This window comes from Marmota marmota, unplaced genomic scaffold, assembly GCF_001458135.2.
Source record: "Marmota marmota marmota unplaced genomic scaffold, marMar, whole genome shotgun sequence".
In the NCBI taxonomy this organism is placed as follows: domain Eukaryota; kingdom Metazoa; phylum Chordata; class Mammalia; order Rodentia; family Sciuridae; genus Marmota; species Marmota marmota.
In genome coordinates, this window is record NW_026000153.1 from 25,407,193 (window position 1) to 25,420,778 (window position 13,586).

A 13,586-nucleotide genomic window follows, 5' to 3' on the forward strand; every position below is an offset into this window, starting at 1 on the left:
CACAAGGCTGGCCATCACAGGGCTCCAGGCTAATGCCTATACTATTTTGGTGGCTATGGGAAGGCTGAAGTCAGGCTCATAGTGGGGAAATGAATTTGCAACCTCACCCAATGCAGTTCCTCCCAACCAATCTAAAATTAATCGAGTATAATGAATTTACTTTTAAGAAAATACTCTGGTTTTACTAGGGCAATTTATAATACAAGATTTTATTTTTTTTTTTAACTCAATTTTGGAAAAATTCTTGCCTATGCCCATCCATAAGCAGGAGAGACCCTAGTATTAATTTTGAGCAAGGTAACTTTTAGTAGCCTTTTTAAGACCAGCTGTGCTAGCAGTGCCCTGGATGGCAGCACTGGATTACCAAGAACAGAACATCAGCCTCTACGCAGCCTACCGGAGCTCAGTTGTCCATCTGCAAAGATCCCACTGTGACTGTGGTGTTGGTGGGAGGGTGGGGTACACAGCTGAACAGACACATTAATGACAGACAGACAGACCTGGGGTCTGCAATGGGCAGACACTTTGGTGAAGGAAGACTGGCAGATTTATTGGAAGTTTAGAAATTGGGGCAAGAGAGCTCATGCAGGATGGTGAAGATTAATAAGGTCTGTACCTTTTCCAGTTCTGAACAACAAAGAAAATGAAGGACATGATAAAACTTTCATAGAGAGCTGCCATTTAGGGTCATATCCAATTCATCTCCAAAATACAATTGCTATGAGCACAGTTTATACATATAATCTATATACTACCCATAACTTTTTGAAAAGTAAACTTATTCATCATTAAAATGGATTACAGAATCACAGAAACACTGATGACTAGCAAGAACTAAGTACATTAATTATCGAGATTTCTTTTAAAAAGCAGAATGCATTCACTGAAACCACATGGTTTCCCAGATTGCTGTTTTTCCAGCACACAAAGAAACTAGGCAGCCCAAGCAAAAATCACCCGAGCTGACGGCCTATGGCAACTTCCAGTTTCGTACGCGGATATGTCCGCTGGACAAACATAGAAGAAACATAAGCCAAAACACAGCAATGTGGGCAGTGACTCTTCGAAAACCAAGAATATGAAAAGGTTCTACATAACATGAGCTGGGAAGGTCTAACGCCAAAAGGAATAAATATCAGAAACCAACAGCGCACATCTTACCACCATCCTCCAATTGCCTGCTGTCCTCAGGCTCAAAGAGGTTTCCAGGGTTTATATGAAAGCAAATGTCACTTGTCAAACCTCTTTGGATTTGTTCCTCTGCTCTCTGACAGGCTCAGTAAACATCTTCTAGAGTTTCTTGAACTATAGAAACAGCCAATCAACACGACGGATTCCCTGGGACACCGCCTTCACCATGACCTGAACCACTGTCATTCGAGCTCCAGGGCTGCCAAGTCTGGTGGTGAGAAGAACTTGCCCACAGTCACACTGCAACAAATGGCAGAGCCCTGGCCAGATCACATGCCTTTCCATTTTATGACAAGGGATAGACAGCACTTTGATGTGATTTATAAAATGTATTTTACACATATAAAATAACACATAAATCTTTTAATCTAACAATGACACTACTAGAAATTATCTCTCTATCTATCAATCATCCATCCACCCATCCATTAAATGAACAAAGACCTATGAACGAGAACGTTCACTTCATTCTGTTAATAAAAGAAGGAACTAGAAACAATGGAACTGCTCATTGACAGGTGATTTGGTTAAATAAATCTTGCCACCTCCATTCAGTGGGATACTCCTGAGATTTGGGGGGTAAACTGTGAAAAAGCACATAAATTCTGTAAAAAAGACAAACAGGATACCGTCTACACTGCTCATCTGTGGGGAATGAGACTACAGTTGGAAGTGAGGAGAAAGTGATCTCATTTTTTATTATATACCTTCTTTTAGTGTAAATTTCACTTTTTGTTATTACTGGGAACATTTGTTGCTTTTATAATTTAGAAAAACCAGTTTCTTTTTTCTTCCTGGTTTCCTGGTTGGACACAGAACATTTGCTAATGAATCATAACTTATTCCTGACTCCTAATCCTGTTTGCAGTGTTATGTTTGACAACTGTCATGCTCCAAGTGGATGAACTGGCTTCCTTGGATGGCGATAGGTGGGGATGGATGAGCAGACATTCCAATGTGAACACGTATAGGGGAAAGCTAGACTCTAGTGCATGGCTTTTATCAGAGGGGTTTTCCCCCCCTCCCTGGTAGGGGTGACCCTCAAAACAATTAGTATAAAGAACCAAAGACCAATTCTAGGTCTCATGTACAGATTTCAACCGTGGCTGCTGTGAGTGCCATTCCCACCTGGCCAAACGATGGAAATGAGAGAGGAATGCTGCTGCACAGCAAGTTTATTGTTCCTTCACTGAGCTTGACCACAAAGTCAGCTAATGCAGGTGTCTCTAAATGAGCTTAAAAATGCCACAGACTGGAAAGGTGCAGAACAGGTTGTGCATAGGATGAAATATGCCTATTAACAGAAGAGAGCTCATTTTGTATGAATAGCACAATTATAGTGCAATTGTCTTTACTGACAATCATCTTAAGACAACAATACAAACAAGGAAAAAAAACCTCTTAAAAAAAGCTAGGCTTTTGCTGGCACTTGCCTCCTGTAATCGGGAGGCTGAGGCAGGAAGATTACAAGTTCAAGGTTAGTCTCTGCATCTTAGTATGATCCTTGGCAACTTAGCAAGATCCTATCTTACAATAAAAAGAACTGGGGATGTAGCTTAGTGGTAAAGCACCCCTGGGTTCAATCTCCAGCACCAAAAAACAAATCTTAAGATCTGTCATCTTCTACATTGAAACCTTTGCTATGAAGATACAGCATCCAATCATAACATCTTGCAACCTGAAAAGCAGATCAAAATAATCAGCACTACACAATTACAAGTGGGATTTCCATAAGTAACATTTTTTAAGAGGGTTTTTTTTCAAAAGTAGTAACCAAACATACTGTGAAATATTAAACCTAGAATGTAATAAACCATTAAAAACTATATTTTTAGATTGGAGTTAGATTGGGGGAAACTTTTTGAGCTATTCCAGATCTACCTGCATGAGGAAGAGAAAAAAAAATATCAGAGAACAATCATAGAAGCAAAATCCAGACAGTGTCAGATGCTGGAAGGTGAAAGACAAAAGTTCAGCAGAAGGTACCAGGGAAAGGAGGTCCTCACTGGTATCTGAGAAAACTTGGGCTCCCACCATGAAATGCAAAGTCCTTATGCAAAAGATGCCATGCTCTGACAGCTGGCTTTCAAATCATCACTTGAGTGTTGTGTGGGGACACACCCTGGGCAACAACTGAAGCTGAGACCATCTGATGTGGAAATTTCCACAAAGGTCTATGCAAGAAGGCAAAACTCGGACCTAGGTTCTGGTAGCAGAGGTAGAAAGACTGTTCAGTTCTGGAACACTGACTGATGTGGTATGGAACACCACAGCAAAGACGAAAAGGAGATCAGAGGTTCTGACCTGGGTGGCTGAAGGACTCGGTGCCACTTCACTAAGATGGGGCATCTTGGAAGAATCAGGTTTTGGGGGCAGAATCACATGTTGAGTTTGAAGTGTCTTTTAGACATGTACATGGATGAGATCCCAAGTGGAAGCTGGAAACATGTCTGGATGAGAATGTAAACTGATTTTCAGAATGGACATCCAAGAGTGGTTGGGGTCACCCAGGGAATCAACGTGGAGAAGAAGGGATTCAGCCCTAAGCCCTGTTGGCCACTCCTCAGAATGGGAAAGTGGAAGACTGAACAAAGAAGGCTGAGATGGGACAGTCATGGAAGAGAGGCAGAAGCCAAGACCAAGTTTTGGGAAAGAAGAGCAGATGGTGTTTCTAGGCAGAGGGAGAAGCGAGAGGAAAGGGCCAGATGCTGCTGAGAGGTTCAGCAAGATGAGGACTGGATGGACCCTCTGGCTTAAATCACTATGATGTCACCATGATGGCAACAAAGGGAATTTGGTGGAGTGAGGATTACAAAGGCAGGATCACTGAAACCTACTTAAAAACACACCCCATCCCTCCTGCTGCTCCATTATTCTGGGTATTGAGTTAAACTCTTTAGTGTAATACACTGTAAGCCTCAACCTACTACTTCCAGAGGCCATCAAGACACTCATAATATTTTCATGGTGTAAGTGCTACCTGGCCCTATTTATTTTGAAGCTTCCAAGGGACACAATCCCTACCTCTGTGATTCTACCTGTAGAAGACAAAGAAAATACTCTGGGCTTGATTCCCAGGCTGTGGGTCACCTTAGCATGGTTTGATCTATCTTTTGATGGAACTGTCTGTTGACAAGATTGGGGAATTTTGGTTAGAAAAAAAAAAAGTTTCCTCTTTTTGCTATTTTGTGGAAGCAGATTTGGATGTAAAACACTGTATTTAAGAACTGGGATTTAATCCTTCCTCTGCCAAAGCGAGGGCAACCATCCCACTGGGGCAACACATGGCACTTCCATGAAACAAGCCCCACTGCTTTTGTGTTAGCATGTCTGGGGTGTACTGGACTCCATTCATGGATGTAGGGATAGGACAGGAGACCTTGATCCTGTCCTCATATTCTCATGGTAAATGTTAGAGGACAAAGGTACCAACAAACAAGTTTATCTCAGGAGATGTATGGACATCACAGCAGAATATCATGTTAGAGGAGGGCTGCGGCCACTGCCCACCCCAAAGTGGCCTGGGAAGGACCCCAGAGGGAGTGATGATAGATGACAAAATGGCAATCGAGGAAAGATTTCAAGAAGGAGATCCTGAGGGTAAAAGGAACAGAGACCCTTGGCTGAGTCTGGATTTAATTTGAGGTACACTGAGAGAAACATGGGATTTATTTGGTTCTCCAAAAAAGGCACAAAATCTGTGGGCAGTGGGTAGTGTGAGAAGACGGTTGAAGAACTGTTGTAATGCCCAGACGCGGACTAGAAATTTAAGTGGAGACCGCCAAAAGTGGCTGGACATGGGACATTCTACAGATGGACAGTCTGCTGGATCTGAGCATGAGTCAAAAAGAGAAATCAAGGATGAAATCCTGCGTTACTGGCCAGAGAAACTGAGTGGACAGCCAAGCCATTGTGTTAGGTTGTGAGGCTTCAGCAGAGTGTATTTCAGCCGTATTTCATTTATGCTAAATTTCAAATACTAACTAGAAACCTAAGTAAAGCATCTTCCAATAGTGGATAAGTCCTGGTATTTGAGGACAGAGCCCAATCCAGGGAATGGAGATAACATATAATGGCCTGGTTGCAATGACCTTACTTAGGGTAAGCAGTTTACCGAAGAATAGAGGAGACCAAAGTCAGCAAACGAAGAGATGTAGAAACAGAGAACATGGGATCTTGGAGACGGAAGTGTGTAAGAATCAAGGCTATATCAGAAGCTGTCAAGGTGTCTCTGAAGATACCCCGAAAATGGACCACTGGCTTTGACAGAGGTAGGTGACTAGTCTTCTTGAGAAGGTCCATTTCAGGCAAACCAGTGGAACTAAAATAATCACTGGGGTAGGCTAAGTCAAGACCAGGAGACGAGGAGTGGAGACAGTGAGTCAAACAGCCGGTCCAGAATTCTGCCAGAAAAGTGACAGAGAGCTGGAGCAGCAGCTGGAGAGGGGGGTGGTGAAGGGAGGGCCTCCCTCGGATGAGACATATTAAGGCATGTCTGGACACTGACAGGAATGACCCAGGAATGAGGACAAGACTGCTGATGAAGGAAGGAGAGGGACAACTGCAGGCAGCGTCCTTGAAAGGGCAAGGCAGAGGCTGAGAGTGGAGGGGCTGGCCCCAGGAAGATGCAGGGACATGTCCCTACATGGATGGGAACACAGGCGGTGGGTGCAGAGGCAGGTGGGATAGACAGGTGGTGGACAGAATAGGCAGCTCTTTTAGACAGCAGTTCCTGTCCATTAAATCTGAAGCAAGGGTAGCAGGACAGAGGGAAGAAGAGGTATGAAAAGCCGTCCTTTTCTTGGGAGGAATTAAAAGAATGGAAAGTGGAAAAAGTCTTTGGAGGAAAAGAGATAAGGAACAAAGAAAAGAGATTTATCTTTATCTTATTGATTCGTAAGAGTTCTTTACTCGGGATATTGAAAACAAGTAGCGCAAATATTCTCTCCTATGTTCGCAACAGCTTAACATTTAATTTACAACATTCATTTTCTTTATGGTCAAATCCATCGCTCTTCTACTCTGTGATTCCATCATTGCTTTAATAGGTAAGGTGTTACTCACTAGTCCCAGGGTTATTCCCTAGTTCCCTAGTCTGAGGACTAATTAAATATTTTTTTCTACTTAAGGTTTCTTTTTTTAATTAACAGATCCATCCATCCATCAATCTAAAATTTATTTTAGTATATGTGTATTCATTTGCTAGGGCTGTTGTAACAAAGTGCCACAAACTGTGTGGGAGCCTCAGAGGCACTTCTTGCCTCCCAGAAATGGAAGTCTAAGATCACAATGACGGCAGGGTTGGTTCCTTCTGGGGACCTCGGAAGCATCCATTCCGTACCTCTCTTCTAACTTCTGCTGGGCTGCTGGAAGTCACTGTCATTTGTTGGCTTATAAAAGCACCACTCCAATCTCTAATGTTCACACAGCAGTCTCCCTGTGTGTGTATCTCAGTTCAAATTTTGTAAGCCCCTTTTTGTAAGGCTACCAGCCATACTATACGAGGGGCTACCCTACTCTAATAGTACCTCATCCTAATACATCTGCCACATTCAGACATATTGGAGGTAAGACTCCATGATATGAATTTGGGGGGACATAACCCATAATATTGCTAAGAAATATATGACTCTTCATCCAAATAAGTTGTAAAGTGTCATAGTACAATGAATTCAATAATGATGCCATGCTCGTAACTGTCTAACAAAGAAAAGAGATTTATCTTTATCTTATTGATTATTGGTACAATCTCCACTATGCCAGCACATGGAACTCATTTCTCCATTCTTAAACCAGCACTGTGTGGTTCTCATAACCATAGCCGTATGATAGCCCAACCACTCTTCTGAAGGAAGTACCATCAAAGATGCAATTCAAATGGCCTCTTCTATGCTCCCATCAAATGCAACCTCTCTTCAGGACTGGACCCCGCTGACAACCCTCATGGTCTGGATGACCAGCCTCTCTGGGCCCACATGGGCTGTCCCTCTGACTGCTTCATCCCAGACACCTAAAGTGTTGTCCACACTCAGAAGTGCCCTGATCTATTCTGGAAGTTTTCAGTAGAATTTTGGATTTTGAAAAAAGCTAGACTGTGAAAAATCACAGCACACCAGTAGGTTTCTGGTTGATTCAGTGGCTGAGACAACAAAAAACGAAATTAAAACAAAAACTCCATCTATAAGACTCAGTAGAAAAGCATCTATAATAAAGAGAAAGCAAAAACATATGCATTGATAGTTTTGTGGACATCCCTTAAGTAGCTGAGACCTGGCTAGTTGGGCAGCAGGTTTCATATTCACATCAGGGAGCATGGATGGCTCTTATAGTCTATGAAATAAAAATCGTACACCTACGGCAAAAGCTTTGCTTTCTACAAAAGCCACTTGATCTTTTTATACTACGTAAGATGGATGCAGGATAAGAGATAAAGGACCTTCAGGGAGCGTGGGACGCATACCTGGCTGCTTAAAAAAAAAAAGAAAGAAAAAAAGCCTTTGGGACAGGTGGACACACAGCATCACTTGACATGCAGAGATGAATAAGATTCAACAAATGTGTGTCCAAAGACTGAACGGTTTTTATAGTGGAAGGAGACAGATTCTGAGACTTCTACTGCCTAATAGCAATCAAAATGGTCCTAGAAAATAACTGAAACTCATCATAGCATAAGACTTCCCAGCAATGACACCAAAGAGACCTTGTTTAGACTGCAAATTTTCCCATCAAAATGTTATTCCTTAGCTATCTCCTCTACTTTCCTTACTTCATAGTTTGGCATATTCCCCCCTATAGAGTTTGTGACTAAGAATCACCAGCACTGGGATTCTACACTGGATTTTTGAAGGGCTTGGTCTTCCTTCTTCCAATTCCTTTTTTTAATAATACAATTCCTAGTTTGCAAAAACCTCCCATTCCTAAATGTGTTCTGCAGTTATGGTCTTGATACATATTGAAGTCTTAATGGAATAAAATTGTTTCTTTTGCTTCTTGTATAACTGATTACAAAAGAGGTAAGCAAGCTGAGCACAAAATAACCAGGACTTGCTTCAAACCTATTCCAGCAGCTCTTGAGAGTTGGCTACCTCCTCTGTGGGCACAGGGTTGGTAGGGGTCATGGGCTGTCCTCTCGAGCACAGGCAGCAGTAGGCACTGCCTTTTCCACCAACCCCCAGCATCATCAACTCCAGGTCATGGACCCCAGTATGTGCTCCAAGGGAGATTATATAGCCGTCCAGGAAAGAAGCAGCCAGAGCCGCAGGACGGAGCCTGTGTTGTACCACTGCCATCTCAGCTCATCACTGACCTGGCAAGTAGGAGCAGTGTGTACAAGGGTGAAACGAACACAACTAACTTCTTATAGCCTCTGAATGCACTGCACTTCAAAACCATTGGTAGCAGCCCACCCCAGGGCATCTGAGATGGCCAAGGGAGCAGAAGGGCTCTGGGAGAGATTCAGACTTGATGTTTCATCTCACAGAAAAAGGTATACATGTGCACACATATATAGCTTATACGACTCTATACAACTGCCCATGTGCTTTAAGCCCTCCCAGCTCTGTCAATCTTATCACATTCTGCCCCCCGCCCCCCCGACCACCAACAAAAAGAGACCATGCAAGCTACTGGCTTGCCCTGAGCTGCTGCAGCAACACATCCTGAAAAGGCTTAAGTTTTAGTTCCACTCACTTTACCACTGTTTGCAGAGTCCATTATCAGCCCCCGTGGATGAATGAAAGATCTACTCACATTCAGCAGATCAAAAGAGGGCATCTAAACTTTAGGCTCACAGCAGTACAAATTTAAACTAAATCTTCCTCATGCAGGCTCTTGAGATGGAAGAGGTACAGATGATCATCTAAATCAGGCCCAAAGTGTGAGGAAGCTGGCACTGCCTTTGAGGTGATGAGGTATTCATTCCTTTACCTTTTATCTTCTCAGGAGCCTTTCATCGTACATGAGGGCTCAAAAGCTAAAGTCTCAAGAATTCTTCTCCTTGGATGATGTCAATATGCACCAAAGCAGAGCATGGAAAAGACTAATCTACTTAGCAGTGTTTTACGTGAACACATGATAGCTTCTCCATATGTTTTAAAATTAAAGAAGAAATAGAAGCAGCATGTGCTAGACTTCTCCTCTGACAAGAGTGGAGTGCCTGGAAGAGCTGTGTGACCCTAGAGGAACTCTGGGCATGTCTACTTTTTCCAACAGCACCAGCTCCCAAAGATACCTTGGCCCCAGAAGTCAATGAAACCCAGCAACAGGTCCACTGATGGCCACAAATGTCCTTCTGCCTTTAGGTGGCTGCTGCTGACCCTCACCAGAGGACTAAGCCAGGGCATGCCCACAGAGTCTGACCTGATGTGTGTATTAGAAGATGCAGTCTTGGGTTGGGGTTGTAGCTCAGCGGTAGAGTGCTTGCCCAACACATGTGAAGCACTGGATTTGGTCTTAGCAACACATAAAATAAACAAATAAAATAAAGGTATTCAGTCCATCTACAACTACAAAAAAGTCTCTGGAAAAAAAAAAGATACACTCTTGCTAAATATGTAGAATTGTGGAGGCATTTTCTGGTGACTTTGCCTCCTGCCATATTTTTTTCTCCTGGAGAATAGCACACTGAAACATCTGTGCTTACAGAGGTATATATTTTTGGTTTCAAACAGTTTTTTTTTCTTCACTTAGCATTTTATTTTGAAATGATTTCAGACTTGCATATAATCTGTATATAGTACAAAACCTTTCTGCATATCTTCATCCCGATTCCCCAGATAGTAAGTTTGGTTTATGGTATTCTCATTTTCTTTCCTGTCTACAAGAGTGGGCTGAACACATCTGGCCTTTTGTCTGCTGGATGGCTTGGTGTGGTTTTCCTAAAAAACAAGGATGCTCTCTTACATAACCACAGCACTGTGAACAAAATGTGGGAACTGACACTGATCTACACCGTGAGCTAAGTTATAGACCTCATTCACATTCAGCTGTGTGTCTGACTACTGTCCTTTACAGAAAGGGGGAGAAAATGTTTTTCTTGGTTCAGGATCCAGTCCAGGACACAAGCTGCACTTGGCTGTCATGACTCTTTAGTTCATCAGAAATCAGTTTTAGTTTTTATGGTTAGTTTTTGTTTCCTGGGGAGCTTTTATGACCTGGACAACTATGAAGAGTTATGCCACTTTGTAGAATGTGTCTAAATTCTGGTTTGGGTAATGTCCCCTAGGATTTGCTGTAGCTCTGGTTTGGGGAAGGATCACTGCAAATGGGATGCTGTATCCCCAACAGTGTGCCACTCCAGAGGCATGCCACATTGAGCTGCCCGCTTCCTGGAGGTGGCTGTTGGACCACCTGGCTGAGGGTGCTTGCCAACCTGACTCCCCTCACAGAAGGTATTTTATCTGGACCTTGAATTTGGCTCCAGATTGTTATGACATGTCCTCTTCATTATCTAAGCACCTGGAGGCAACCATGGCTCCATTTACTGGTAAATGGTATTTAGAAACCAAGAATATCAGCTATGAAGTGTGTGTGTGTGTATGTGTGTATGAAGCTCGCATTAAGAAAACTTTATGGTTTAAAAAATGAATTAAAATGTATATGAGATTATATCTGCCTTTACTAAAGCCAGGTAAAATACAGAAGGATAGGTATTGGACCAAACTATGGGCAGATAAAAACAGCTAACTTTGTCTTTTACTGCTATGCATTGAATGAGTATCCTCCAAAGGTCCAAGTATCATAGGCTTGGTAACCCAGATGGTAAAACTGGGAGATGGTGGAACTTTTGGGAGGTTCTTAAGTCATTGGGGGTATGCTCTTGAAGAGAGGACTGTGAAACTCTGGTCTCTTCTTCTTTCTCTTTTCTGCTTCCTGGCTCATGAGGTGAATAGTTTGGTATGCCACTCTGCTATGATGTGTCACCCTTACTAGCAATCCAAAGAAATGGGGCCACTTTATATTTGGGACCTCCAAAACCCTGAGCAAAAATAAACCTTTTCTTTTTATAAGTTAATTGCCTCAAGTATTTTGTCACAGTAATGGGAAGCTAACATATTATATTTAAAATAACTGTTTTGTAGCTCAATGGTCAGGGCTAAATGGTGATCACACTGATATTTCAAGTTCAAATGAAAAAGAACGTGCTTCCCACTGCCTCGAGTATTTGTAATATTCCTGCCACCATTCTGGTCTCCTTCCAGGGCTCTGTGGAGAGTCTAAGTGCTGTGTGAACAGAAATGCTTCCCGTGAGCAAAAGCTGTGGAACGTGCTGCATAACTTGGTATTTCCATTTATCTCATTTCGGGGTTCTCCTCATATAAATGAATCAGAAGATACCAGCATTCTATATAAGGGATAGGAAGAGCTGCTTTGATTCGGGAGAATATCTATTGTGCAGTTATAAGGAGGAAATTACTTTGGGATAAGGTAAAAGAAAAACCATCCTACTCATTAGCACTGGTTCTCTCAGGGAGACCCCCCTCCTTCCCAACCCTCACACACACACATAAAATTACCAGCAGAGAATGTTTCATGCACTTGTAAACCTTCCCAAACGGGGTCAACATCTGTGTTCTCTTTCCTAGAAATGTTGAGACTTGGCACCAGCAGCAGGAGGATGTTTACCACATTCCCTCTTCCAAAGGCACTCAAAACACCCTTGCTTGGTGTCCTCCAGGGAGTCTTTGAGTCATTTTTACATTTTTATGACTCCAATTACTTTTCCATCATGCTAACTAAGCGACTGAGGTGAGAACCTAAGAAAGGAAGAATAGAGGAGATAAGGAGGGATAGAGAAAGTGGTTGCTGTGTGGGGTGTAAGAGGCATGAAGGGTCCTTCCAGGCACTGCACAGGGAAGACTGGCTGGGTGGGGCCGTGGAGACCAGGAGAAAGGCGACTTCCAGCCTGGGGAAGTGTGTTTTATGCTCTGATTAGTATCTGCTGCGGCAGGGAAAAGGCTTCAATCTTATACCCAAGAAGGATAGTAAAGACTTCCCCACAACATGGAATGCCCTCGACCAAGACCCAAGCATCTAGTTGAGGAGAAGACTCGTCAACTTCAGAATTTTGTAAGACACTTAATCCTACACCAAGAGGAACTGACGTGTGACTTGTAGCGCAGACTGCAAGAAAGAGCAGAATTCTCTCCTGACTGTTCACCGATACAGGTCAAGTATTTCTTACCCAAAATGCTACGGACCAGAAGTCATTCTGATTTTGAATTTTTTTTTTTTTCAGATTTGGGAACATATGCAGGTACATAATGAAGTTATCTGAGACCCAAGTCTAAACATGAAACTTACTTTCATTTCATATATACCCTATCCAGTTAGCATGAAGGTCACAATATTTCTAACAATTTTGTGCATGAAACAAGGTTTCATGGTATGCAATTTTCCATTTGGAATATCATGCTGGTGCTCAAAAACTTCTGAATTTGAAGCATTTTGGATTTTGGATTAGATATGCTCAACTTGTTTTACTAAAGCATTGATGGTCATATTCTATGGATATAACAGGCCTCCTCCATTTGGTAAACTGTGTATTCCAACACAAGCACAAACACAAAATGGCAGGGTGTTTGATCATATGCACCATGACAAGCCATCGTATAGGATAATCAGGGGGAAAAGCTGACTGCCAATGACTTCCCATTTTCTAATGAAACTAAGTCAAAGCAGTGGTAAGAATAAGCAGCTCACTCTGCCAATGAAAATCACTTTTTATTCCTTGCAGAACATGTGGGCCTGTTTGGAGAACACCAATGAGCACAGGTAAGTCCTAACTCCATTCAACCTGAGCTTTAATTCTGCAGCAGGACTCTCACCATACTGGGTCCGCACACCAGTAAGGCAAAGATGTAGATTTGGGGCAAAAGTATGGCAAGTTTTCCTGCAAAAGACATAGATCATTGAATTGCTTAGGTTTCCAGCGCTCCTGAAAGGTAAGAGGTGTTTGATGCTAGAATAAGGGATCAGTTTTAGAATCCTTGAATTGAGAGAATTTATAGTTAAAGAGATATTTATAGTCCAGAGAAACACTAGTGTTTGGGATTTCACATGAGATTCCTGGGACGATTTCCTGTCTCATATTTAGCCAAACACATGGCCTGCTCCAGGTCATGACTCCTGCTTCAATTGCATCACTTGTTTGGAGGCAAACATAGAAACATGAAGGTACTGTCACGTCGGAGCCGTAAGGATTATTCTTAGGCTGCAGGGGCTGCACTCCCCAGAGGGTTGTGAGGATTTAGCAATACTGCTAGAGAAATGTGAAACAGGCAGTTACAGCCTTGACCGGTTTAAATATGATCCAGGACAACTTAGCACCCTTGCCCAAAGTGGGTTCAGTGGGAAGTTTATAGGTGCTTTGTGTAAAATGGGTCTGTGATTAAAAC

The 13,586-nt window shown here is 42.6% G+C and overlaps 1 protein-coding gene across 9 annotated transcripts in view; it reads right to left on the minus strand.

Moving 5' to 3' along the window:
- Grb10 (growth factor receptor bound protein 10) overlaps window positions 1-13,586 on the minus strand; it is a 175,481-nt gene that overhangs the window by 46,782 nt on the left and 115,113 nt on the right. Inside the window, exon 1 of one of the 9 annotated variants that reach the window (XM_015490345.2) lies at window positions 1,162-2,643. The exons of the other annotated variants lie outside the window; for them this stretch is intronic. Coding sequence (XP_015345831.1) covers window positions 1,162-1,167 — 6 coding nt within the window. The 5' untranslated portion in view covers window positions 1,168-2,643. Of the gene's footprint in view, window positions 1-1,161; window positions 2,644-13,586 lie in introns of those variants that run through there. 9 annotated transcript variants of the gene reach the window in all.